Source organism: Caretta caretta, chromosome 3, assembly GCF_965140235.1.
Source record: "Caretta caretta isolate rCarCar2 chromosome 3, rCarCar1.hap1, whole genome shotgun sequence".
In the NCBI taxonomy this organism is placed as follows: Eukaryota; Metazoa; Chordata; order Testudines; family Cheloniidae; genus Caretta; species Caretta caretta.
In genome coordinates, this window is record NC_134208.1 from 156,117,093 (window position 1) to 156,140,928 (window position 23,836).

A 23,836-nucleotide genomic window follows, 5' to 3' on the forward strand; every position below is an offset into this window, starting at 1 on the left:
GAGATGTGTATTTCAAACCCGCACAGTTCTGGGTGTTTGGCCCCATAGTGTGGTCAGCAGAGACTTTCATGAGCGCTTAATCCAGGCCATGGTTTAGAGAGACCCCTTCTAGTGAGATTAAACAGCACAGGCTGTTTTTAGTCACCACAGAGTCTGTTTGAGTCCAGCAGTCTCCATAAGGAATCCCCTTTGTATGCATTACAGCCAACTCCTCTCTCTTCTCTACTGCAAGGGTCCTACAAGATCCAGAGTTTTGCTCTGGGCTCAAAGAAAGAGACAGACAATCTGACAAGTTTGGTGCTAAGCTTCCCCAACATCTAGACCTTTGCTGATCCAGTGGTTTGGCTGGACTCGAATCTATTTTGCTTAGCATCAGTAAACTTTGGCAGACACTTTCTAGTTATCGTTATACAACATTTCCTGGTGGTTCTGGTTTCACCGGGAAAGGCTCTAAGAACACAGGACATTTTAAATAACATAGCAGCTTCTTGAACCCACCAATTCAAGGAATGAGTCTCCTCTAGCTTACATCAGTTTTATGCTTGTGTAACTCCACTGACTTAAATGGAGCTACTCCTGATTTACACCAGTGCAAACAAATCAGCTCCAGCTCACCAATGTCTTCTTTTTGGAGTGAGCGCAGGCCTAAATTTCTCCTCCCCCTTTTCAGCACACCGCTTAATCCCCTCCTTTTCCAGAAAGGGGCTGAGGGCTTTGGGACCTATTCATACTCTTTCATCCAAACTGTCTTTAGTTCTTTTTTTTTTTTACTAATGTTACCAGTGGTCTGATAAAGACCTCCAGATTTTATGGGTGCTGGGATTTTAGAAACAGTTGCCATAGGCAATGAAAAAGCCACCACATTTTTAAAGGGGGTAAACACTGAGGAAAGCTCACAAGTGAAACTACTGACTCTTTCCACCTCAGCCACTGAACTCTGCTTAAATTTGTCAGCTTATTGGGGCAGGACCATCTTTTTGTTCTGTGTTTATACAGCACGTAGAACAGTGGGGGCCTGGTCCATGACTGGTGCTCCGAGGGGCTACTGCAGTTCAAATAAATAAAACAACAACAACAGCTTTTAGTCCCTACTAAGCGGTATTTGAACTAGTGATCCAGCGATGAAAGGCTCTGCTCCCTTAACAAACCCTCTACACAAGAGGGTTGGAGACTTTTTAGCGAGATTATCTGGTGAACACCTCGCCTCCCATTTGCTGTCACATTGTAGCCTTGTGGCAATTGCGGACATGGCAAAGTGCCATTGGGGAAGGATTTATGTGATTTAAGGGACTCTGGTGTGATAAATGTTACATATTTTAAAAAAACAGTAAACCCTACTCTCTGCTTTTCTTCCCCCGTCCCATCTGATCTGTTCCTCTTCCTCCCCCTCCTCCACGGACATGCTGCTCCTTCACCAATTGGCCCATCTCCCCGGTCCCATGGGTATATTATCTGGCTGCCTTGTGTCCCCCTCTTCCTTACATGTTCCTCTCCTGGAGTTGTCTGGCAGCTTCAGACCCACTGGTGGCTCAGGTTCCTGACTCAGGGTGGCTTCTCTTTCTCCTCCTTTCATAGAGCAATGGGCTTTATCAAAGGCTAGCTAGACTGGCTCTGCCTCCTAGTACTCAGAGAGCCTGGAGACCTGTAGAAGTGACTGGAAACTAGGAGAAGGATTCAGCACGATGTGACCAGCCAGCTCTCTGCAGGCCACCAGCAAGTGCTCTGTGGATCACACATGTCCCTGGAATACAGTTTGGGAACTGCTGCTCTAAAGCATCCAGTCTCTCAGAAAATAAACAGGTTCTAATTATGTGGACACAGCATGTTATTAGGGAAAAATTACTGGTGGCCATTCCCAATTATTAATAGATCAGTGGTGTGAGCGTGCTTTAGTTTAGCTACTTGTAATGCTTGGAGAGCTCTTAGGAGAGGAGCCAGGAAGAACACCAGTGCAGTTAAACAAGGAAGAAATGGCAGGGAGAGCAAGGCACAGGTTGCAAAACTAGTGGAGAAAGATAATTTCCCCCATCCCGCCTTACCGGTCGAGGCCGCGTTTCCCTCAGGAAGGATTTCAGGTCCCCTCCAGCCATAAGCTCCAGGAGGATGAAGCGTGGCAGTGCCTGTAAGCTGACCCCAACACAGCGCACAATGTTCTGGTGGTTGAACTTGCTGCGGAGAAAGCGAGACTCAACGGAAGGGCAGCTTTGAACCAAAAGGCACCTTGATGGGGAGAGTCGACTTGCCCTCCCACAGAGAAGCTGGTTATCCAGAGGAAACAATGTAGCTGAAGGGGTGCTGAGCCAGTCAAATGCAGGTATGGTCTGTGATGCTGCCAAGTCTAAGCTATCACCGTTGGTAGACCTAATTAGCAACGCTACTGGTTTGAAGACACTGGCCCCAGTTCTCTGTTAGCCTGCCTCTGTTCTTGGAGTGGGAACGGAGGATGGGAAGGATGCCCCCTTTCAGTCCCCTTTGCACTCCCTATATTCTGGGTCTGGCACAGCCTATGGGCCCTGGGAAGCAGAGAACAGCCACAATTCACTGTGCTGTGGGCATGCGCCCTCCTCACCCACGTCTTCTACCTCCCCGCTGACTTCCCTATGCCTGGACTGGGAGTAGGGTTGTTCCAGCAGCAATACACAGACATGGGAGTCAGTTATGTAGGGGGTATTACCCAGGGTCCTAATACCACCGTTTTCAATGCCGCTTTGTGTCCCCAGCTCTTAGTGGAATGGAAAATTGGCTGTCTGGGATCTGTGACTCTGCCACTGACTCTGTGTGGCCCAACCTAAGACAAACAGGGCTGGATCTTCTCGTGTGCTGAGCTCCAGGTGAATGGGGGAGGTAATTATGCTTGAAAACTAGGGCCTCGGTGTTCCAGGTTGGGCACCCAGACCTTAAAGCATCTAAATTCAATGGACCGTTTTAAGAACATTAGCGTCAACCTTTCTGAGCCTCAGTTTCACAATCTGATTTTTAAAAAAGAGAGAATAGTGCCCACCTGCCATTGTCAAGCACTTTGATAGCTTTGGGTGAAAAGTGCAGTATGAATGTTTTAACATCATTATACATCACAGAACACTTTTCATCTTATAGGACCTGTGCTTTGCCATGCATAGCCCACATAAGCCCTTGGTTACCTTTTATTAACACACCTGATAATAAGAGCTTCCATGAGGAAATCCAGCTCATCTTGCTCTGAACACATCTCTGGCAATGTCTGGAAAAGACCGGACAAGAAGGGAGAGAGAGGTTTTAGTCTCATGATTGTAGAATCCCAGAACATACACAGTCTGCAGCGATGCCCTTCTCCCCACAACAAACTCTCACACCAAGCTAACTAACATGCCATTTTCAGACTGGGTTGTGAAGCCCTGTTGGCAGGCATGGGGGATTGGCCATCAGATCAGAACACTGGTCCATCAAGCCCAGTATCCTCCTCCTGGCAGTGGCCTATAGCCAGATACTTCAGATGAAGAAGAAACACCGCATAATGCAAACAGTTAATTGCACAATGTTGTATATATTGGGGACTCTATTGTGTTGAGTGTGATATAATGCCTAAACAGATTCTTTCCCGACCACTACAATCAGCTTCTGCTGTACTGGAAATCTGCATCTGATGCTAGTCACCTTGATTTCAAGGATGACGTCAACAATCATAGTTTGTACTAACGGGTCTTCGGGTGACTCCACAGACCAATTTGGGAAGAACAACATTTACCACACTGGCCACAGAGCCATTTGCCTAGTTGTGCTGCTTGCTGTTTCCGTGCTTGGCACTATGCTTCCAGCTACGCAAAGTGATTCTTCTCAAAATTGTGAACACCCACCCTTATGGCTGTGGCACCATGCAATATGATCAATTGCCAGTTGCTCAAAGGTTGAGTCAGAAATGTTTGTTTTGGGGCAGATTTGGTTTGAGGGTGACTTTGAAGCGTTTCATCTGCCCTCCATGCTTACAATTCCTGGAGCTTAATTGGGGATATGCAACTTGTTATAATAAATGGGTCTCAGGCATATGAATTACATGGACAGTCCATCTCAAGTGTGTGCAGATCAAATGAGCTCAATACCAACCGAACCAGCTTTTGCCAGGAATTCTATATTGGAAACCCAGTCCTGCCATTTGATGCCTAGCAATCCTCACTGGTGTCATAAATGGAAACTGTCAAGATTTTTATGTGCCATTGATAACAGGTCCATGTTTTTCAATCGTAGCACAAAGTTTTGAGGACAACAGCATTATAGACTTTGATTTTTATCTGTAGTCATGCTAGCGAGATAAGTAAACTGCTTGATGGCTTGGAGTGTGGCACCTTCCAAGATCACTGATGGGGCGTGGTAAGGTTGTTGAGGAGCTGGCTAGTATATAACTTTGCTTTTCGTTCTCTGACAGTGAGGCCAAAGTTACACGCCACCCCAGCAAAGTGCACTGGGCTCTAGTAACCCCGCTGCTGGAGCTCATTATTACCAGCTATGTGTTAGCTTCATTTACAGCAATGTCAGACATCACACAGAACATGGTCAGATGGTAATAGATGCAAGCTGACAGCTTGGAAATAAAGTTCTCTGTAATGCAATTTCTCATTTGGATAAGGTTGAATCAGCTGGATTAATTTCTCTGAGATTCTAAAATAAACAATCTTGTTGATGGACATGATGAGCATGGCTAGTGGTCGGGGCAGGGGATTGTGAACGATGCAACATGGCCCAAGGCAAAGATAGGGCACTGGACAAGGGAGTCAGTAGATCATGTACAACAGGCACAGTGATACCTACTGTCCTTTGTAAAGGGCTTTGAGATGTATGGATGAAAAACGCTATGTAAAAGCTAGGTATTATTACTCTGCCCAAGTGACCCAACAGAAATCATCTCACCTGTTCTGTGCCTTAGTGTCCCCATCTGCAAAACAGGGACAATACACACCTATCTTCTAGAGGTGTTGTAAGGCTTAATTTATCAATGTTTTTATAATGCTTTGGGGCCCCTGGATGAAAGGTGCACAAAGTGTTATTATTGTGATTACTCACATATTGTCGCTTACCTTCACAGCCACCTGTAAGGGACTGGGGTCACTCGGGATCCCCACCACCTGACCTTCATATACTTCGCCAAAGGCTCCATGGCCCAAACCCCTGGATAAACCAGAAAAGATAAGGAGGTTTTAATGCAGAGCATGCACACTGTAATGTTCTGATCACAGGAAACAGAACATGGGTATAGCTTCTATGACAGTAAAATATGAAGAACTGAAACTTCATTCTTGGCCATGCTACTGGTAGCACTCTGCACAGCCATTTGTGGGAACATGGCTTGATTTCCACTCTCGATTTTGTCTATCTTTGACCTACACTGTAAAAACTGCTAGGGGAGGTGGCCCTCAGAAGTAACAGCTTGTGGATCCTTAATGTATAATAACCCATTTCCAAGTCACTTATAACTCAGAGGAAAATAATGTTGAATGATTATGGATCAATGTCCTAAAAGATAAAGCACAAGATGGGGTATTAGTAAGTGTCTGCTACTGAGCACCAAATCACACCAGGGCTTCTTATATACCTATCTACATTGTGTAGGAAAAAATTCTACATGATCACGAGAGATTTCAATGTGAGTGACATATGCTGGAGGAATTCTTTATTAGACTTTGTCTTAACAGATAAAGAAGAACTGATCACAAAATTAAAATTAATGATAGCTTAGGTACAAGTGATCATGACTTGATCGCATTTATCATGTACAAGCAGAATAAAGTCCAGACTAGTAATATAATATATATATCTACACACACACCTACAAACACTATCTATGTGTGTGTGTGCACACGGGCGCATGTGCTCTTTAATAGGATCAGTTTCATAAAGGTGAAAAGAATACTAAATCAAATTAGCTGGGAGGAAGAATTTAATTTGAAAAACATGAATTATAATAAAGAACACCTTACACTAGATGCCAAAACAGCCAAAATCACACAATTGAGGAAGAAAGCTGTACTGGTAAAAATTTTGACCTGGTTTAGAAAGGAAGTGAAGGCAGCTATAAAAAAATAAATATAATATATATAATTACAAATGGAAGAAGGAGGAAGTTGGTAGTAATGAATATACATCTGAAGTTAGAAATTGTAGAAAATTGACAAGGGAAGCCAAGGGACACAAGGTGAAATCTGTGGCCTGCAGAGTTAAGGACAATAAGGATTTAAAAAAATATTAGGAATAAAAAGAATCCTGACAATGATATTGGTCCATTACTAGATGGAAATGGTACAATTACCAATAATAATTCAGAAAAGGCAGAAGTGTTTAATAAATATTTCTGTTCTGTATTTGGAGAAAAAACAGATGATATAGTCTCATCATATAGTGATGATAACACTCTTTCTATTCTACTAGTGTCTGAGAAGATCATTGAACAGAAGCTACTAAAGTTGGACATTTTAAAGTCAGCAGCTCTGGATAACTTGCATCCAAGAGTTTTAAAAGAGCTGGCTGAAGAGCTTCCTGGACCATTAACATTGATTTTCAAGAAGTCTTGGAACACTGCGGAAGTTCCAGAAGACTGGAAGAAAGCTAATGTTGCACCAATTTTTAAAAAGGTTAAAAAGGATAGGTCTGTCAGCCTGACATTGATCCTGGGCAAGATAATGGAGTGGCTGATGCAGGACTTGATTAATAAAGAATTAAAAAATTAAAGGGAGGTAATGTAATTAATGCAAATCAACATTGGTTTATGGAAAATAGATCCTGTCCAACTCACTTGATATCTTTTTTTTTAAATTTGTTATGCTCAAATAAATTTGTTAGTCTCAAAGGTGCCATAAGTACTCCTCTTTCTTTTTTTTAAATCAGATTACAAGTTGGTTGATAAAGGTAATAATTCTGATGTAATATACTTAGACTTCTGTGACGTTTTTGACCTGGTACCGCACAACCTTTTGATTAAAAATTAGAATGATGTAAAATTAACATGGCATACATTAAAGGGATTAAACACTGGCTAACTGAGAGGTCTCAAAATATAACTGTAAAAGGGACATCATAATTGAAAGGGTTTGTTTCCAGTGGGGTACCACAGGGCTTGTTTTTTGGCCCTATACTATTTAACATTTTTATCAAGAACCTGGGGGAAAAAAAAATAAAATCATCACCGATAAAGTTTGCAGATGACACAAAAATTGCGGGAGTGGTAGATGATGAAGAGGACAGGTCACTGATTCAGAGCAATCCAGCTCAGTTGGGAAACTGGGCGCAAGCAAACAATATGCATTTTAACATGGCTATACAGTATGTAAATGTGCACATCTATGAACAAAGAATGTAAGCTGGGGAACTCTATCCTGGGAAGCAGTGACTCTGAAAAAGATTTAGGGGGTCATGGTGGGTAATCAGCTGAACACAAACTGCCAGTGTCACACTGTGGCCAAAAGAGCTAATACAATTCTGGGATGCATAAATAGGGAAATCTCAAGAGGTGTGTTTTACCTCTGTATTTGGCACTGGTGCAACCACTGCTGGAATAGTGTGTCTGGTTCTGGTGGCCACAGTTCAAGAAGGATGTTGATAAATTTGAGAGGATTCAGAGAAGAGCCACGAGACTAATTAAAAGGGTTATAAGACAGGTTTTCTAGTGATAGACTCAGAGAGCTCTCTCAAACAAAGAGAAAGTTAAAGGTTGACTTGATTACAGTCTATAAGTACCTACCTGGGGAACAAATATTTAATACTGGGCTCCTCAATCTAGCAGAGAAAGGTATGACATGATACAGTGGGTGGAAGTTGAAGCTAGACAAATTCAATCTGGAAATAAGGCATACATTTTTGACAGTGAGGGTAATTAACCACTGGAACAAGTTACCAAGGGTCATCTCCATCACTGACCATGTTAAAATCAAGATTGGATGTTTTTCTGAAAGCTCTGCTCTAGGAATTACTTTGGGGGCAGTTCTATGGCTTATGCTATACAGGCGGTCAGACTAGATGAGCACAATAGTCCCCTTCTGGCCTTGGAAACTACGAACGATGCCCAATGAAGCCAATCTACTGGAGTTAAAGGGTTGGCACAGTAGTACATAGCATTGTCCTCTTACGCTAGTACAAGAACGGTTTTTAATTTCAGTTTACTTGCTGTGTATCTCAAAAGTGAGCTAGAAAAGATGGGCCTATCATGGATACACTGTTCATTTGATAGTCATACTCTAAATTTGCTAACAACTCCTCATACAATTATATATCTCACTTAAAGAAAGCATCAAAGGAGAAGCTGTGTAGTACAGCGCGCTATGTAAGTGCTAAAAACGATTACTATAGATGTTAACAAATTATGAAGAAGGTTTGAAGTTTAATTATGAAACAAGATAGAGAAAAAAGCAAATAAATAAATATTACACTCCACGCATGCACATTTTCTCCATTGTGCTCATTATAGAAGTTTTGTGTCACCACTTATTCTGGTTTTCAGTTAATGAAAGTTAAAGCATTAAGAAAAGGAGTACTTGTGGCACCTTAGAGATTGGTTAGTCTCTAAGGTGCCACAAGTACTCCTTTTCTTTTTGCGAATACAGACTAACACGGCTGTTCCTCTGAAACCTGTCTTAAAGCATTAAGTGCAACAGCCGCCACATCACATGGGCATTATGGGCTCAGCTACACAGCATAACAACACCACGGTGAATGTAGCGGAGATGGAAGCTGCTGGACTGACAGCGCTGGAATCCCCTCTTCAACCACGGAGGGGTTCAGCTTTGGCAGAGGCAGTGCAAGCCCTCCCCCGATACTCCTGTTCCTCAAAGCTGACATGGAGGGGGCTTTCTAGGGGTGCTGTCTTGCAGTGGGATGCCGAGTCATTCACTTATATGGCACTGGCTTGAACCAGGCCCAGACTGATGGCCAGTTCGAATGGCTGCTGGGTGGTCTGCTTTCCATTAAGCAGGTGGCCTCATTCCAGTTCTAAATGACACCTCTGTGGATGGTCTCAGCAGATCATAGAGAGTGAACTCCCCAGATCATGGTCCCTCCTAGATAAGGTGAAGGTACATGCCTTGTGGGCGAGGGTGGGAAGCTTATGCTATTGTTGTCCATGCTGTACCTGTTCTGTAGATACAGTTCAACTTAGAGTGGCTTTACTCTTTGCCAGGATAAAGAACATTACATTCTCTGACTGTCAGGTGTCAGCCCTGGCAGCTCACCCACACTGCAGAGTCAAATTGCCTGTGGCTTGACTGAAAATATCAATTATTCCCAATAAGTGTCAGCCTGAAACATTGTTCTCTGCAACACTTACTCACCCTTTGTAAAATGGGGATATAAAACCGAGCTCTATGGCTCATAAACCTATCCCTCCTCTCCCATCAATTCCCAGCTGCTTCCTTTACCCTCTGTGGCTTGATACAAACTCAGTGATCCCATCACAGCCTGTGTGACAAAAGCATTTGGCAGCACACAGTGCACTGGGAAGTCCTAACTTGTGAACAGTGAGGTATTAGATATGACAGAAGAGCCCTGCAGTACCTGACAACACAGTGAGGGTGGTAGTGGATGTTGTGGGCTTCATCTGTTGTATCTCAGGGAGGATTTTGGAAATACAAGCTCCTGAATCTCCCACACCCTCCTGCTTCTTAATCCTGTCTTTTGGCTTTGTGTCTAGGATCATGTAATATCAGAGTCACATCATATCCTCTATGGGGGAGGACTATCCTGCAATAGCAGCGGGGTTGGACTCGATGATTCTGCAGGTCTTTCCTAGAGATGATCCCCAACCCAAGTCCCCCTAATCTTTTTAAAAGTTCTGTTCCAGATCTTAATGTGGCTCACGCCCATGGATAGACTTCCCCATCTCTGGCTTTTATAGTCCAAATGCCACTGTCAGGTAGCATCTAGATTCTCATCACTCACTGCCAGGAATACAGTCACAGACTTCTAACGAACCTCCTCCAAACCTCATGCTCCCCATATTACATCAGTTAATATTTGGTCTAAACACCAGGGGTATGCCACAAAGTGTTTGAGAGCCTGGAAGAAAGATGTCTGGGGTCTGAATTACTGGGCTTCATGGTTATAGCTCTTCAGTTCCTTCTAAAAGACAGAAGATGAACAATGAGCCTATGAAAGGCTAAGGAGACCAGTCCCCACAATGGTCATGGAATACCCTACCCGCCATAGCTCTTTTGTGTGTCCAAGAGTAGGGACAGGTGTGTGAATGTATAGAAAGAATGAGAATGTGAGAGAGAGATTGTGTGTGTGTGTGTGTGTGTGTGTAAGAGACAGAGTGTATACGAGTGTATGGGGTGAAGTATGGGGAAGGCAAACAGATGAGCTTACCTTATGAGGGAGATATTTTTCCGAGACACCTCTTTGAGATCACTGATGGAGGTGGTCTTTCCTGCAAAGCAGTAGTTAGGATTGTAGTCCGTCATAATAGTGGAGGTGCGCAGCCTGCTCAGTTTGTACTCAGGGCTCTGTAATTCCAACTGCATAGCTTGCAGCTCTTGATGTTTCCGGCGATACACTAGAAATAGAGCACAGTGAATCAGAGAGGCAGACTGCCCTGTGAACATGAAGGCAACCAATACAGAACATATGTGCTGAGGAACTGGTCTAGTGTTCAGACTCCAATAAATCAAAATAAATGGGGGCATTGTCAACCATCTGTACTTCGCGTGCATGCAGAAGTCTAGGTGCTTCTCCAAAGCTCAGGCTGAATTTATCCAACTTGTTCAGTTTAGAAATTAGGCTAAGAACAAACTCACTTATGAGTCTTCCAGTATTTCTTGATTTGAAGAATAGGGTGAAATCCACAAACAGTGAACTCTGAAGTAACAAATCTGTTTTGTTAGAGATTGTCTGGGCTTCAAAGTATCCAGATCCAACTTTCCCAAAGTTCAAGGGCATTTGGATGCAGGGTTTTGGTTAAGAGCCTAGCTTATGAGGAAGTTGAATAAAAGTCCATGCTTAGTTGCGTCGTATCACAATGTTCACACTGAAATCTCTTTAGAAGTAAAATTTCTCCCCTCACAATGAAGTTATGTAAATAAAATGACTTCAGTTTATGAAACTCCCTCTTGATTCCCATAAGCATGAAGAGAATCTAGCGTGTAAGTGTAAAGTTTTTAAAGACATCCATCCACTTGACCAAATGTTTCTAAACCTCAGGCATGGTTCAAATTTGGGGGAAAGCTGAAATCAGTTCTTATAGTCTCAGAATCAACTCACTTAGCTGTTACGTTAGCTTTCCATGCCTGTGAAAGACAGCATTTCTTAGGAAATCACAGACCAAAGCTAGTCTTGCTGTGAAAGTAATTGAAGTTGCACATGTAAGTTTACAAAGTAGGGCCCAAGCATGGACAGGCCCAATAGTAATTTTGCCACTGACTTCAATGGGAGCGAGACTGGGCCCAAAGACTGTGGCTGTACTGGTCCTATGTCGGCTCTGATAGATAAGTCACTGAGAGGAAGAGTTTAAGGGGAAAACATCCACTAACAAAGGGGGATGGGTTTAATGACTTATTATCAAGCCCTCCTAGTTCTCCTTTCACTTTATCATTGCTTTTGCTTTGATTGCTTGTGCTCTCATTCTGCTCATGAGAATGATAGGAATGGCCAGAAAGAATTTGGTTATTCTTCTATTCATTGAAAAGTAATTAGATCCTTAAGGGGATACTGTCAGAACAGAAATTGTACATCTGAAACCATGTGTATGTATTAATAGCAACATCTGAAATTCTTAAACTGAAATAACTACACAAATCTAATTTACTAGTGACCATCTGACCTTCTGTGTGTGTGTATTTTTAAAAAGCATTTCCCTCAGTGTGGACAATGGAAAGACTGGCTAGTTTGAATAACTGGTTCTCATGCATTAGCACAATAATCCTGGTATGTTTAGAGTAGGAATATAGGCATGGGATTGTTTAAATAAAAATTTAAAAAAAGATGTAATCAAAATTCTGACAAAGGCCATGAACATCCATGTCTTACTAAACCATAATTTGTAAAATTGGAATCTAGGCCAAGGTTTTCAAACTTGGGTAACTAAATGTAAGTACCTAAATACATATTGTCAATTCCCTAAACTAAAAGAGGACTGATTTTTTTTGAAAGTGCTGAGCACTCACAGCTCCCTTTAAAATTAGTGAAAATTGGATATTGTGGTCTGACATTTTTACACCCCAAACCACACAACAGTCTCTCTTTAAGGATGCAATCATGAGAAGTATTACAATGCTGCAGTCAGTCATGGAAGGACCTTGCCACTAGCTAGTAAAGAAAAGGAAGACAAAGATGGTATTTTAATTATACCTGGATATCCATTTGCTGCCTGGTGAAATATAAAGTGTAAAACTATTGCTCAAACTAAATCCCCCCCCCCACTTTTTCAACTTTCCCTTCACAAGGAAAAATGTCCCTAAATTGGTTGTTTTGCTTAAAAACATTTATCAAAAAAGAAAACAGATGAGTTTTCATTAAAAAAAAACCCAACACAGCTTAAAGCCTGAGTCCTCATGCCAATGTTCTTGGCTCTGCTAGAAATGGCTCAGGTGAGAAGCACAATATGCTGCAACTTTTGCTTCTCTATGCACATTTCGCTTTATGAGAAACTCACCTATCATGATCCCGGAAAAAGCCAGAATGAGGGCAGCAACCAGTGCTGAAGTCACGACAGACAAAACCAAGGAGAGGGGGAGATGAGCCACGGGGTCAGCTGAAAGAGATGCATAAGGAAGGGGGAGTTACTTGTTTTAACTGATCTCCCTATGGTCAGGCCAGCCGACAGCAGTTCCGGGCCTCAGGGCAGGACAGTCAATGGGCCCCCATGGACGCACAAGCCCCAGATGCGGTCCGCCTGACATTTGGGCGGTGCTGCTCCTGCGCTGGCTGGTGCCCAGCAAGCTGCCGCAAACACTGCTATGCGCGCTCTTCCGGCACGGCCAGGGATTGCACATGCCTGCCTGGTAGGGCCGCCAACTGTCTAATTGCGCAAACCCAAAGAACCTTGCCCCACCCCCTAGCCCGCCCCTTCCCTGAGGCCACGCTCCTGTCCTGCCCCTTCTGAAGGCCCACCACCTGCTCACTGCATCCCCCCTCTCTCTGTCGCTCGCTCTCCCACATCCTCACTCACTTTCACCAGGCAGGGGGCTGGGGTAAGGGCTCTGAGAGGGAGTTTGAGTGCAGGAGGAGGTGAGGGGCCAGGCTCCGAGAGGGAGTTTGAGTGCGAGAGGGGGTACAGGTTCTGGGAGGGAGTTTGCGTGTGGGAGGGGATGTGGGGTGCGGGCTCTGGGAGGGAGTTTGGGTACAGGGTGCTGGCTCTGGGCTGGGACAGGGGGTTGGGGTGCAGGAGGGGGTCAGGGGGTTGGTGCTTACCTCGGGTGGCTCCCAAAAGTGACCTGCACACCCCTCTGGCAGTGGCTCCTAGACTGGGGGGTCAGGGGGGTCTCTGTGTGCTGCTGCCTGCAGTTCCCGGCCAATGCGAGCTGCGGAATCAGCGCTCAGGGCGGGGGCAGCGCGCGGAGACCCCCTGTCCCCCCAGGGGCCGTAGGGCCGTTCCATCTGCTTCCGGGAGTGGTGCAGAGTGAGGGCGGGCAGAAAGCCTGCCTTAGCTCCGCTGTGCTGAACTGCTGGCCGCGGCTGGGGGCCTCTGGGCCCTTTTAAATCGCCCAGGCCCCTGGGCAATTGCCCCCTTTGCCCCCCCGCCCCGTCAGTGGGCCTCCTATTGTCATTTTTTAATGTAATATTTTTTTCTGTCCCTCCTCCCATTCACTCCATCTGTCGCTCTTGCACTGTGGGAAACAGAGGAGAACCTCTGCTGCAATCAAATTCCAGATCTCTGACTTCCAATGGCTCATTGTTTCACTTTCCTCAATTAAGTTTGAACCATAAAAACAGATGGTTTCCTATCAGGAAATTAACACACACACTCACTGGATATGAAAGCAAGGCCATAAAAATAGGGCCGGGGTAGGGGTGCGGGGGTAAAGTTAAATTGTCAAGCGGCCTGAGTGCCACCATCAATGCGAAGTCATAGGGAAAGCAGGATGAGGACGAGTGCAGTATATCATCTGCTAAATGCACCCACTCTTAGGCAGAAAGAACAGCTGACTATTGGTGGGGAAAATCCTACTACATGGATGCAGTGTTAGATGGTTTGTAACATCCCCCCGCAATATCTACCATTTAATAATACTTATGGAGCACTTTCCAATCAGGGATCACAAGGCAAACGATGACCATCACCACACCCATATAAATACATCTGACTATCCCCATTTTACAACTGCAACATAAAGGAGGCTGCAACATAAAGAGGATGAACAATTTCCCCAACTCAGTGGCAGAACTAGGAATAGGACCAAGAACCCTGGCTAAGAGTTCCTCGCTCTACCTGCTGGACTCAGTACCTCTTCTGAACGTACATATGTGGGGAAAGCCCAGAACTGGAGCTCTGAGTGTAAGCAGGGCAAATATACTCCACTCTGCTTACCTATGCTTTGCATTCAGCTCTCAAATGAAGTACTGACTGGGACTCTCCTCATTGCTTTCCCCTCTCCCATGATGTTTGCTCCTCCCTCTGCCTCATGCCTGTGACATGTCATCTTTGGCTCTTGGGAAACCAAAGCTTAGGGTTGAGTTTGACTGGAAAATTCAGGAGTGCCATTGCAGATTTCAATGGCGACGGGGCAACTTTCAGCAGAGGCCATGGGGCCACTTAGACCCCTGGAAGTTCTTGGGATTTTTGAAGGATAAAAATCCAAAATCAGTAAGTTCCCTTCACAGTTGCAAGGGGAGAGACCTCACTATTCTTTTCCTAGGAAAAGCTGAGACTCTGAAGCACAAGACAGCAGCCCCCAATGCACCGTTGGGCCAGGGGCACTTCAACACCCCTCTAGGAGCCGATGTTCTGGCCACCTTCACCAATCACAGCATCTAGCCCAAGCACTGGGGCCAATCAGCAGTGAGGGCGTGTAGCACCACATGAGGTTGGAGCAGAGCTGCAGTTGCTTCAGCCCAGGGGACAGGTGGGTCCCTGGAGCTGGGTTGGGTAGGTCAGGGAGCAAGCTCTAAGCTGCCTATGGGTCTCTGGCTGCTGAAGGTTTCAGGGAACAGAGCAGGTCTCTGGGCCTGGAGCCCGAGCTACTCTCCAGGGCAGCCCCAGGTGCAGCCCACAGGACGGGCCCTAGGGGGCTCCAGCCCCCTGCAGGTACTTGCCTTCCTCCTGGGCCATGGGCAGCACCTTGAAATTAACACGTGGCATGAAGCATAGGTGGGGAAAAAGAGCAACTCTCCCCCCACCCCCATACACCCCTAAATTGCAACCTTGGGAAAATTCCTTCTTTGTTTGGGGTCAGTGAGTGAGAGTTAATTTCAGATCAGGGCTTCTTTCTCTGATCTGTGCCAGACACAGTGTCAATGTAACCAAAGGCTCTTTAAGGGGCACTCACACCCCCAGATCACATATCTTGCCCCTTCAGTGCAAAATATCACTTAACTGCTTTGAGCGCTGCCCAGTGACCCAGGTATATAAGGCAAAACACATCAGCAGTGCTGCCCCATGTGCCAGCTTCCTCGCCACTGAAGTGCACTGCATTTTCACTGCAAATGCCAGCAACAAAGGGGATAATTAACCAGGTTGCCTTGCAGTCCAGGTCATTAAAGAGACTTTCACTATGTATTCACTCATAGACCTACCCATCCCAAAGGAGCCCCTTCCTCCCTGCACCTTCTTACCTACACAAGAGACGCCATCGTCAGCCAGGTCTGTCCCAGGCTCACAGAAGCAAATGACCTTTTGAGTCTCCAGATCAACACGGCACTCATCAAGCTCACAGTGGCTGCAGTTGAGGTGCAGCTTAATAGCCACCTCTCCATGCCCCTCTGTCACTAGGGAACAGATGAAAGAGGCTGAGTTGTTATTGTAGAGATGACCCAAGAGCTTTCTGCAGACAGCGACAGGAGAACTGCCGCATTATGGGATGGGAAATGCACAAGTGTATGGTGCCCACGTGCCCCATATCGGGTGGAATGGGCCCTGTGTGAAAAACCTTTCCTGACTGCCATTCACCCCTCTCCGCTGACTGTATTCCCACTTCTCACTGGTACCTGCATTAGGGGAGAGGAGACTGAAGGAATCTCAGCTAATAGTTTTCATTTACAGAAAAAATCCCTCCGCTAAGCTGTCTTGGACACCTGCACTGTAGCCATGTTGAGGCAGCTATGCTGGTGCAATGTGGCCACACAGCCCCACCCCCTTCAGTGAATCCTGCAATGCAGCAAGGCGTCCCGCCAGCTTTGTATTGCCTCTACAGAGCACAAGGGGCATTGTGGGGGCAGGCCCAGGGCATGCTGAGGCCAGGAGGAAGTGTTGCTGGAGCAGTCCTGTGCTCTCCATGCTACAGCAAGCCCCACTGGGGTTATGGGAGTGGGGGGAGGAGATACAAGTTAGGTCAGTCCTCAGAGTTTTCTAGTCTGTGCTGGGGCTTAACCATCCACAGCATCCCCTATTGACCCACTGGGGAAATCAAGTTCACATCTCAACTCTTGGGGCCAGCACAGTCTGGGAAAGCTGCCACGGTAGCACACTCCATCTGCAGGAACTGGGGGAAGTGCCTCACTGCCCTCTCCAGCAACTCTCTCAGTCTGACCTAGGAGAAGCTTTAGTGAGGGAAGAGCTGAGCACCGAAACATTTCTCATAAGCTCGCTCTCAGCTTCCAGCACTAGCAGAAGCACAACATATAAATCACAGGCTGACGGCTGGGGGAGAGGGGCCTGCTGGATCATCTCGTCCGTGCTCCATCCAGGACGAATGTGGTTGTAGATTGTTGTACACCAGACGTACTCCAACTTCTTTGAATAACACTCTTTTATTTCAGGCAGCACACCTATCCTGGCAGTAGCTCCACAGACCCACACTTGCCAACAGCATACAACGCAACACTGGAACGCCAACAAGTGTCCTTGTTTAACTTTCTGCCTACTCCCCCTACTGGCTGCCTTATTACACACCTTATAACAATTTGTTCCCTACAGTATTTCTTGGGTTCATTGTCCAGTCCAGTTTTAAACGACTTAAGAAACGAAGCTTCCACCACTTCTCACTATGAGGAAATGTTTCCCCAACAGCCTCCATTTTTTTCTTCACTCCCTTTCATCTCCTTATTCCTCATTGGACTACACTAAACAACTTCTCTCCTTCCTTGGTGTTCACAACCACACTAATCTACATTTTCTATCTAAGGATCTCAAAGCTTTTCCAGACACAGCCTACTCCAAACAGGAAGGAAACTCACGAGAACTGACTCCTGATTGATATCAATACCTTTTAGTGCGGGGGTGTATAAAGTACCCAGTGAACTAATAAAGGACACACCATCCTCCCCATCCATCTCTGGGTCATTGTCCGCTGCAGCATTGCCACCTATGTCAAATCAGAAGGTACCTTAACATACAGTGGTTCATTAGATCTAAAATACAGTTAAGAATTGCAACATGCAACAAAATTCACAGTACGAAGCATCCAAATGAAAAAGGGCAATTAATCAGTCAAAATATCCAGCTGGGATGTTTAATGGATGGTGGAAAGGTTTAGCGGATAGTGGTATGGACTACTGGCCTTTCACTTCTAGGATTTCAGCTTAATAACGTTTGTGGATCTTAATTAAGCAAATTAATCTTTCACCTCAGTCCCAAGGAGACCATTGCCCACTAAGCCCAAACATCACCTTTAATCATTCGGATGCTGTGAAAAACATACAAACAGATCGTCCTATGCATTCATTGGGCTAGCAGCCTGGACTATGCCAGTGCATAAGGGTTAATTCATCGCAGTTGCTGATCAGGCTGTGTACTCCACCAGCACTGGGAGTAACAATCATCTGATCTGCTCTCTCTCCTCTACACCCTCGGGCCAGGGTGGTCCACCAGCGATGGGGGACAGAAGGAGCTTGCATGGGAAATGTTCAAGTGTGCCTTGGACAAGCAGAGGGTCTCAGAAGTGGAGCGGTAGACCAATATTTTGATCTGTTAACATGCACAGATGCCCTTCCTCCACCCCAAAAAGAGATGGTTGTTTTTCCACTTTCATCACCTTTGGCAGGGGAGAAAATAGCACACTGCAAACAAAAGTATCTTACTCGAGGCATTCTGTTGAAAAAATCGTTACACATAATATCATCACAATCCAGGTGGTCAAGCCAGAAATTCAGGCTAATTACTTCCTTGCAGTATTTTGACTCTACCGCGGCCCTGATTTCACACCACAGTGGTGGATAACCAGGAGTAAGAAGTCCACCACCACTGAAGAGATGGGTGGCCACAGGGACCGATTATGGGTTGTGGAGCTGTTCACCCTCTGATGATGGCTTTCAGTCTGGCCCATATCGGTAGTAATTCTGTGTCGTTACCATCTGGTGGCTGATCTGGAGCCTACTGGAAAGGAATTAGGGGCCTCCGTTCAGTTCCTTGTTGACGAAAGCCACCATCATAGCTGTCATTAATCGGCCTCCCTTGTGGCAGGCTTAGCACAAGAGCCAAGGATTGGACTATGGAGACCGAAACACCTGCCTTGCCCTTCGAGGTGATTCCTCTAGGGTTGAGGCATGCTGGTCTTAGGGCAGTGTGGAGGAAGTTTGGATTGCCACTGCTCATGCTGAATCTCCGTTAAGGCTATGTCTACACTGCACTGTTAACCCGGTAATTGGCACCAGGGTCTGAGCGTCTGGGTTAGCCCTGCTTGGGTGAGAGCACCTCCACAGAAAAGCCATATCTGGCTATTTCCACACTTGTCTGTGTGTGTCTGGGGGAATACCCCATGGTTTTTCATGCTGAGACACTCTAGGATTTCTTTCCCAGCCAATTGTGGGAGAATCTGTCTCTCCCTCACAGGGAATGGTGAGAAGGGCATTAGAGGACTCAAATGATTTAGCCTGTGTCCTCACTGAACAGTATGTGGGTTTCAGCCTGAGTTAAAGTGGAGTCATGGCTCTCACCACCCCTCAAGCTGGGTCAGCTAGCCTGGGCTTAAAGCACCTCCAGACCTGGATAAAGGGTGTTTTTCCCCCCTACATGGATAGTAAGTGGGGTGAAGACTAAAACCCGGGTTAACTCGGCAATGTAGACATACCCTAAGTGTAAACACTGGCCATCAGACTCCATGGCAAAAGCCCTCAGATGCTGGTTTTGACCACAGGAATGCAAAGCTTATGGCTCCTGCTTCTTCAGCATCATGGCCAAGAAATGAAAAGCTCAATATTCAGTTATGAGTCAAGAATCACAGCAGGATCTTGATGGCATAGTTTTCCACAATGCAAAGCCAGGATTCCAGCTGAAGAACTGACATCCGGCTATTTGCTTAAAGGCTAAACAACATAAGTTCATCCAGAGCTAAAAAGGCAACACACAGACATCCTATTACATAACAATCATATATGCTAGCTATAGGAGAATTTCTGATCAGTGTTTTGCTGACTGTTAGCACTAAAGGAGGGGAAGGGACACCTTGAACATGAAGCCACTTTACCTATATATCCTCCGCCTCCTCCACCTGAGGAGCACCCCCCTCCACCCCCTCCGAAACCCCCTCTTGTCTCCCACCCCCACTTCTTCATGGCCTGGGGGCAGGATTTTCCTCCAGTAGCACCTTCCAGCAAGGACTTTCCTGACCACAGGAAGGAAGTGTTATCATTCCAGCCACCTCCACCACCTGCAGTTAAGAAAAGAGAAAGCATCCCACGTAAGTTTCTGTTACATCCAAAATATATATATCAGCAGAATGAATGCTCATTCCAAACACGTCAGCTGCAAGGGAGATCACCATATAGTGGTTAGAGAATGGGACGGGAGTCAGGACTGCTGGGTACTAATCCCAGTCTGCCACTAACTGGCTGTGTATGACTTGTGGCCACAAACTCTCTGTGCCTCTTTTCATTCATCTATAAAAGAAGTGCAATACTGTAATGAGATCTGGTCAGGAAATGGTATTTTTCCATGAAAAATTTAAAGAGATGAAAAATTTGAGATGGGGGGTGTAGGGGGACATAGGATTTTTAAAAATTTTTTTGGAGGAAATTTTCCAGTTTTTTCATGAAAAATGAACCCAAAAATTTTTTGGTTTTCAAAAGGCTATTGGTTTTCAAAAAATACTGAAATAATTTTTTCACTAACCCCCCCCCCCCCCGAAAATGTTAAAAGAAACATTTTTCTGCAAATAAATTAATTAAAAATGCAATTTTTCTTCACCACTTTTTTTGACTAGCTCTAACTGTAATGGGCCATTTTCAGAGTAGCAGCTGTGTTAGTCTGTATCCGTAAAAAGAAAAGGAGGACTTGTGGCACCTTAGAGACTAACCCATTTATTAGAGCATAAGCTTTCGTGAGCTACAGCTCACTACTGTGTAAGTGCTCTATTGCCCTCTACAGGATGAAATCAGATATTCTCAAGTGTGTGTCTTTGGTCTCATATTGGTGACAGCTAACACAGAATCTCCTTTTGCTTGACTCTAGTTGCTAGCACTTTTTGAAGCTGGAGGAAATCATGTAAGCATATCCTTGCTGTTGTTGTAAAGTTCCTGGTGGCCAGAGTGTGCAGCACAGTGAAAATGGGGAAGTTGGACTGACACCACTACAACTCTTTAGTTCGCTATACAAAGCCGGAATAACTTGAGTTTGTGTAGTGGTGGGGGTGAATAGCTTCCTCAACACTGAGAAGTTATACGCAGAAACCTGAGCTCAGGCTATGGGAAGTAGAGTGGATGAAGAAGGAACTAACTTTCTATTACTCCGTCACCAACCTGGGATCTGAAATATGTTTTTAAAACAAACATTTAATTATCTTTTAAATGAATGGGCCACCCAACACAAACCATTTTTCTTGAAATCAAATTCTGACTCACATTTCTACTACCTTGAGATATCTAATTTTCTGATATCAAAGAGTTTGTGCTTATACTCTTTAATAGTCTAAAATACTACAGCGATTCTTACTAGCGCTACTGGTGCCTTTCATTTGAGGAGCTCAATGTACTTAACAAATAGTAAATAGTTAAAGCTCACAACAGCCCTGGAGGTAGAGAAGCATTATCCCCATTTTATAGGTGGCCAAACTGAGGCCTAGAGAGGTTAAGTGACTTGCCACAGGCCACAAAGTAAGTGGATGTCAAGAAGAGAATTAAGAGTCCTGACTTCCAGCCCTCTGCTCTCTAAGCAGTCCCCACTATATAGCATTCAGTTTGGAACATTAAAAAACGCATTTCAGTGCCTCAATTCCCCATCTGTAAATTGGGGATACTAATACTTCTCTCTTTCAGACAAGGATTGGGGTGAGTTAGTTTGAAATTGTACAAACTACCACATCCGTAAGCACTCAATATTGTTAATTGTGATTTTGTTTATTTTTGCAGGGTTCATGATGATTGAAGGTTCAAGATTCAAAGTGCTGGACATTACAGAGCTATGGAAGAGGCTTTTCAGTCTCAGGAAACAAAACAAACAAACATATGTAAATTAAAGTGAATTTCATGCTTGGGAAAGGTGCCAGACTGATAGTCTGTAAGACTGAAGTCCACTAACCACAGAATAGTACAATCCAAGAACAAAACTAGACAATGCTCTGTAGGGAACAATCCGGCCTTGGCAGGGAGATGTACTGGATGACAATAGGTCCTGTCTATCTCTGTTTTTTATGATTCTGTAAGCAGAGACCATAGAAGCACAAACTACTCATAGACAGAGAATGCACTTGCCCTGACGTGAGATGGTGGTCCCCACCTCTGTGGCTCATTCAGCTCTTTTTGCAGGGACTGCTATCCAGGCTGCAATATAGCCTTGTCTGCACTAGCCTGGGAATCTGTATTAGCAGCTATGCTGTAGAAATTCTACATGATTTCCATGTCTACAGGGATGTCTTCCCTGTGGTGACAAGTCTCACATTTTCGCAACTTATGTTCTGTCCCTCAATGATTTCCTGAGACAAGGTGGGTGAGGTAATATCTTTTCCTGGAGCAACTTCTGTTGGTGAGAGAAACAAGCTTTGGAGTTTACACAGAGCTCTTCTTCAGATCTGGGAAAGATTTTCTGAACGGAGTAAATGTTCCTTACCTGCAGCTCCTGAATTTCCATTCAGCCCTGGAACAGATGAATCATTCTCCAGCCTTTCTGGATGAAAAGTATCTGTTTTGGCCCTGTAGGCCCTGCCACCACCTCCTGCTGCAATTATCAAGGGGACTGGCTCTCCATTCTCCATCTTAACAGGGTGAATTGAGAAATGAAGCTGGGGTTCATGTTGTGTCAGACATGCAAATACAAGTTCATCTCACACGCTAGTTACTTTATGTTGCACTAAGCAAGCCCCTAGGACTGCTGAGCAGTCCAAATTACAATTGCATTATTCACGTACCTGCATCCAAAGATAAACGGATACTACTAATCGTACCATGTTCAGTGGAGAACAGCTGCTCCGATGGCTATATGTATTGTGCACGCCAGTACTCACGGCTCTTGTAAAGCACGTAATGTTACCCTGTATGATGTAGTATATCAATTACGAGAGCTCTAAGGTACGCTGCTCTTGTAGTGCAGTACAGCGGCTCCACTTTGCAGGGGATTACCACTTTGGGAGTTACTTGAGTATGCAGAGTTACTATGATATAGTGCAAGTCTATTGATTTGAAGCATATTGAGAACACACAAAATTGGGATTTGGAATGAATGCTGATTGTAGCCAACTTTTGATAAAATGTAAATGATCTGTAGTGGAGATCAATGGCCTTTGACTGAAAAGCTACATCTACAGCAGAGCATAAAGGCTGATCCCAGTTGTTCATATGCCATAGCACAGCAGAAGTCAAAGGCTACAGGGCCTTGTGTATTTTGTAATTCCACAGCTCAAGAAACTGCCGTGGAATTTACCCCTTGGTCGGAACTGTGCTCCAGAATCTCAGGTCACGTTAAGAAAATTATATTTTTAATCCTCGTGGGTGCAAGGTAAACCTTAAAATGGGAACAGAATGTAAACTGATGCAGAGACCCTGCCTGAGTCAGCAGACAGCCTTAGCAAAAGCTCGAAGAGGTATGAACAGGGTCATTCAGTTCAATCAGGGCTCAGGACCTCTGTGCATATACAGCCATACCTTGTAAATATAAGTTATATTTAAGCTCACTTTAAGGCTTGTTTACACTGTCGGAACGATTTAAAGGGTTCTTAGTGTAAGTAAGAATCAGGCCCAGAGAGTTCTTGGTGCTCCAGGTACGTTGTAGGGGGCACTTACTAAACAAAGGATGGCATTCACGTAAAAGTCTAGGCAGTGTGCAGCATTTTTATGTAATAGGATATAATGGCTAAGTTCCCGTACCTTAAATATATACGTTGCTCCTCCCCCTCCACCACCTCCTCCTGCCCATTCATGGACACTCCTGTTCACTCGAATCTCCTCTTCAATCACATTATTCTCTCCAATGCATACTTTCTGTATAACATGGTTAGTCTGCAGATAGAACAGCAAGTCTGAGTTCAGACAAGTAGCCCCGCTACACACACAAAGTAAGCTCACCAGCTACAAAGGCCTCATATTCTTCCCTCCCCTGCATTTGCAAACCAATGGCCTAAATGTGCTTCCACCAAAACCAAAGGGAATTTTGCTACTGACTCCAAAGGGAGCAGAAGCAGGCTCACAGTCTCCTACAAGAGTGTTGCCTTTTGCTCTGCTACTGGCCAGAGGAATCTGTGGCTTTTTAAAATTGAGTCCTTTTAAAATGAATCCAGTGCTGTCACAGGCACCAACCTTCCAAAATGCTGGGGGGTGCTCAACCCCCGGCGCTATCCCAGGTCCTGCCCCCACTCCATCCTTTCTC

The 23,836-nt window shown here is 45.0% G+C and overlaps 1 protein-coding gene across 2 annotated transcripts in view; it reads right to left on the reverse strand.

Annotated features, from left to right (window-relative positions):
- ALK (ALK receptor tyrosine kinase) overlaps positions 1-23,836 on the reverse strand; it is a 547,569-nt gene that overhangs the window by 22,235 nt on the left and 501,498 nt on the right. Inside the window, exons 14-23 of one of the 2 annotated variants that reach the window (XM_075127046.1) lie at positions 23,338-23,469; positions 22,085-22,229; positions 19,629-19,691; positions 17,310-17,408; positions 15,721-15,873; positions 12,602-12,700; positions 10,321-10,507; positions 5,049-5,139; positions 3,156-3,220; positions 2,040-2,169 (exon numbers count right to left, since the gene is read on the reverse strand). In XM_075127046.1, coding sequence (XP_074983147.1) covers positions 2,040-2,169; positions 3,156-3,220; positions 5,049-5,139; positions 10,321-10,507; positions 12,602-12,700; positions 15,721-15,873; positions 17,310-17,408; positions 19,629-19,691; positions 22,085-22,229; positions 23,338-23,469 — 1,164 coding nt within the window. Of the gene's footprint in view, positions 1-2,039; positions 2,170-3,140; positions 3,221-5,048; positions 5,140-10,320; positions 10,508-12,601; positions 12,701-15,720; positions 15,874-17,309; positions 17,409-19,628; positions 19,692-22,084; positions 22,230-23,337; positions 23,470-23,836 lie in introns of both variants that reach the window. The other variant, XM_075127045.1, reaches the window with a different exon arrangement.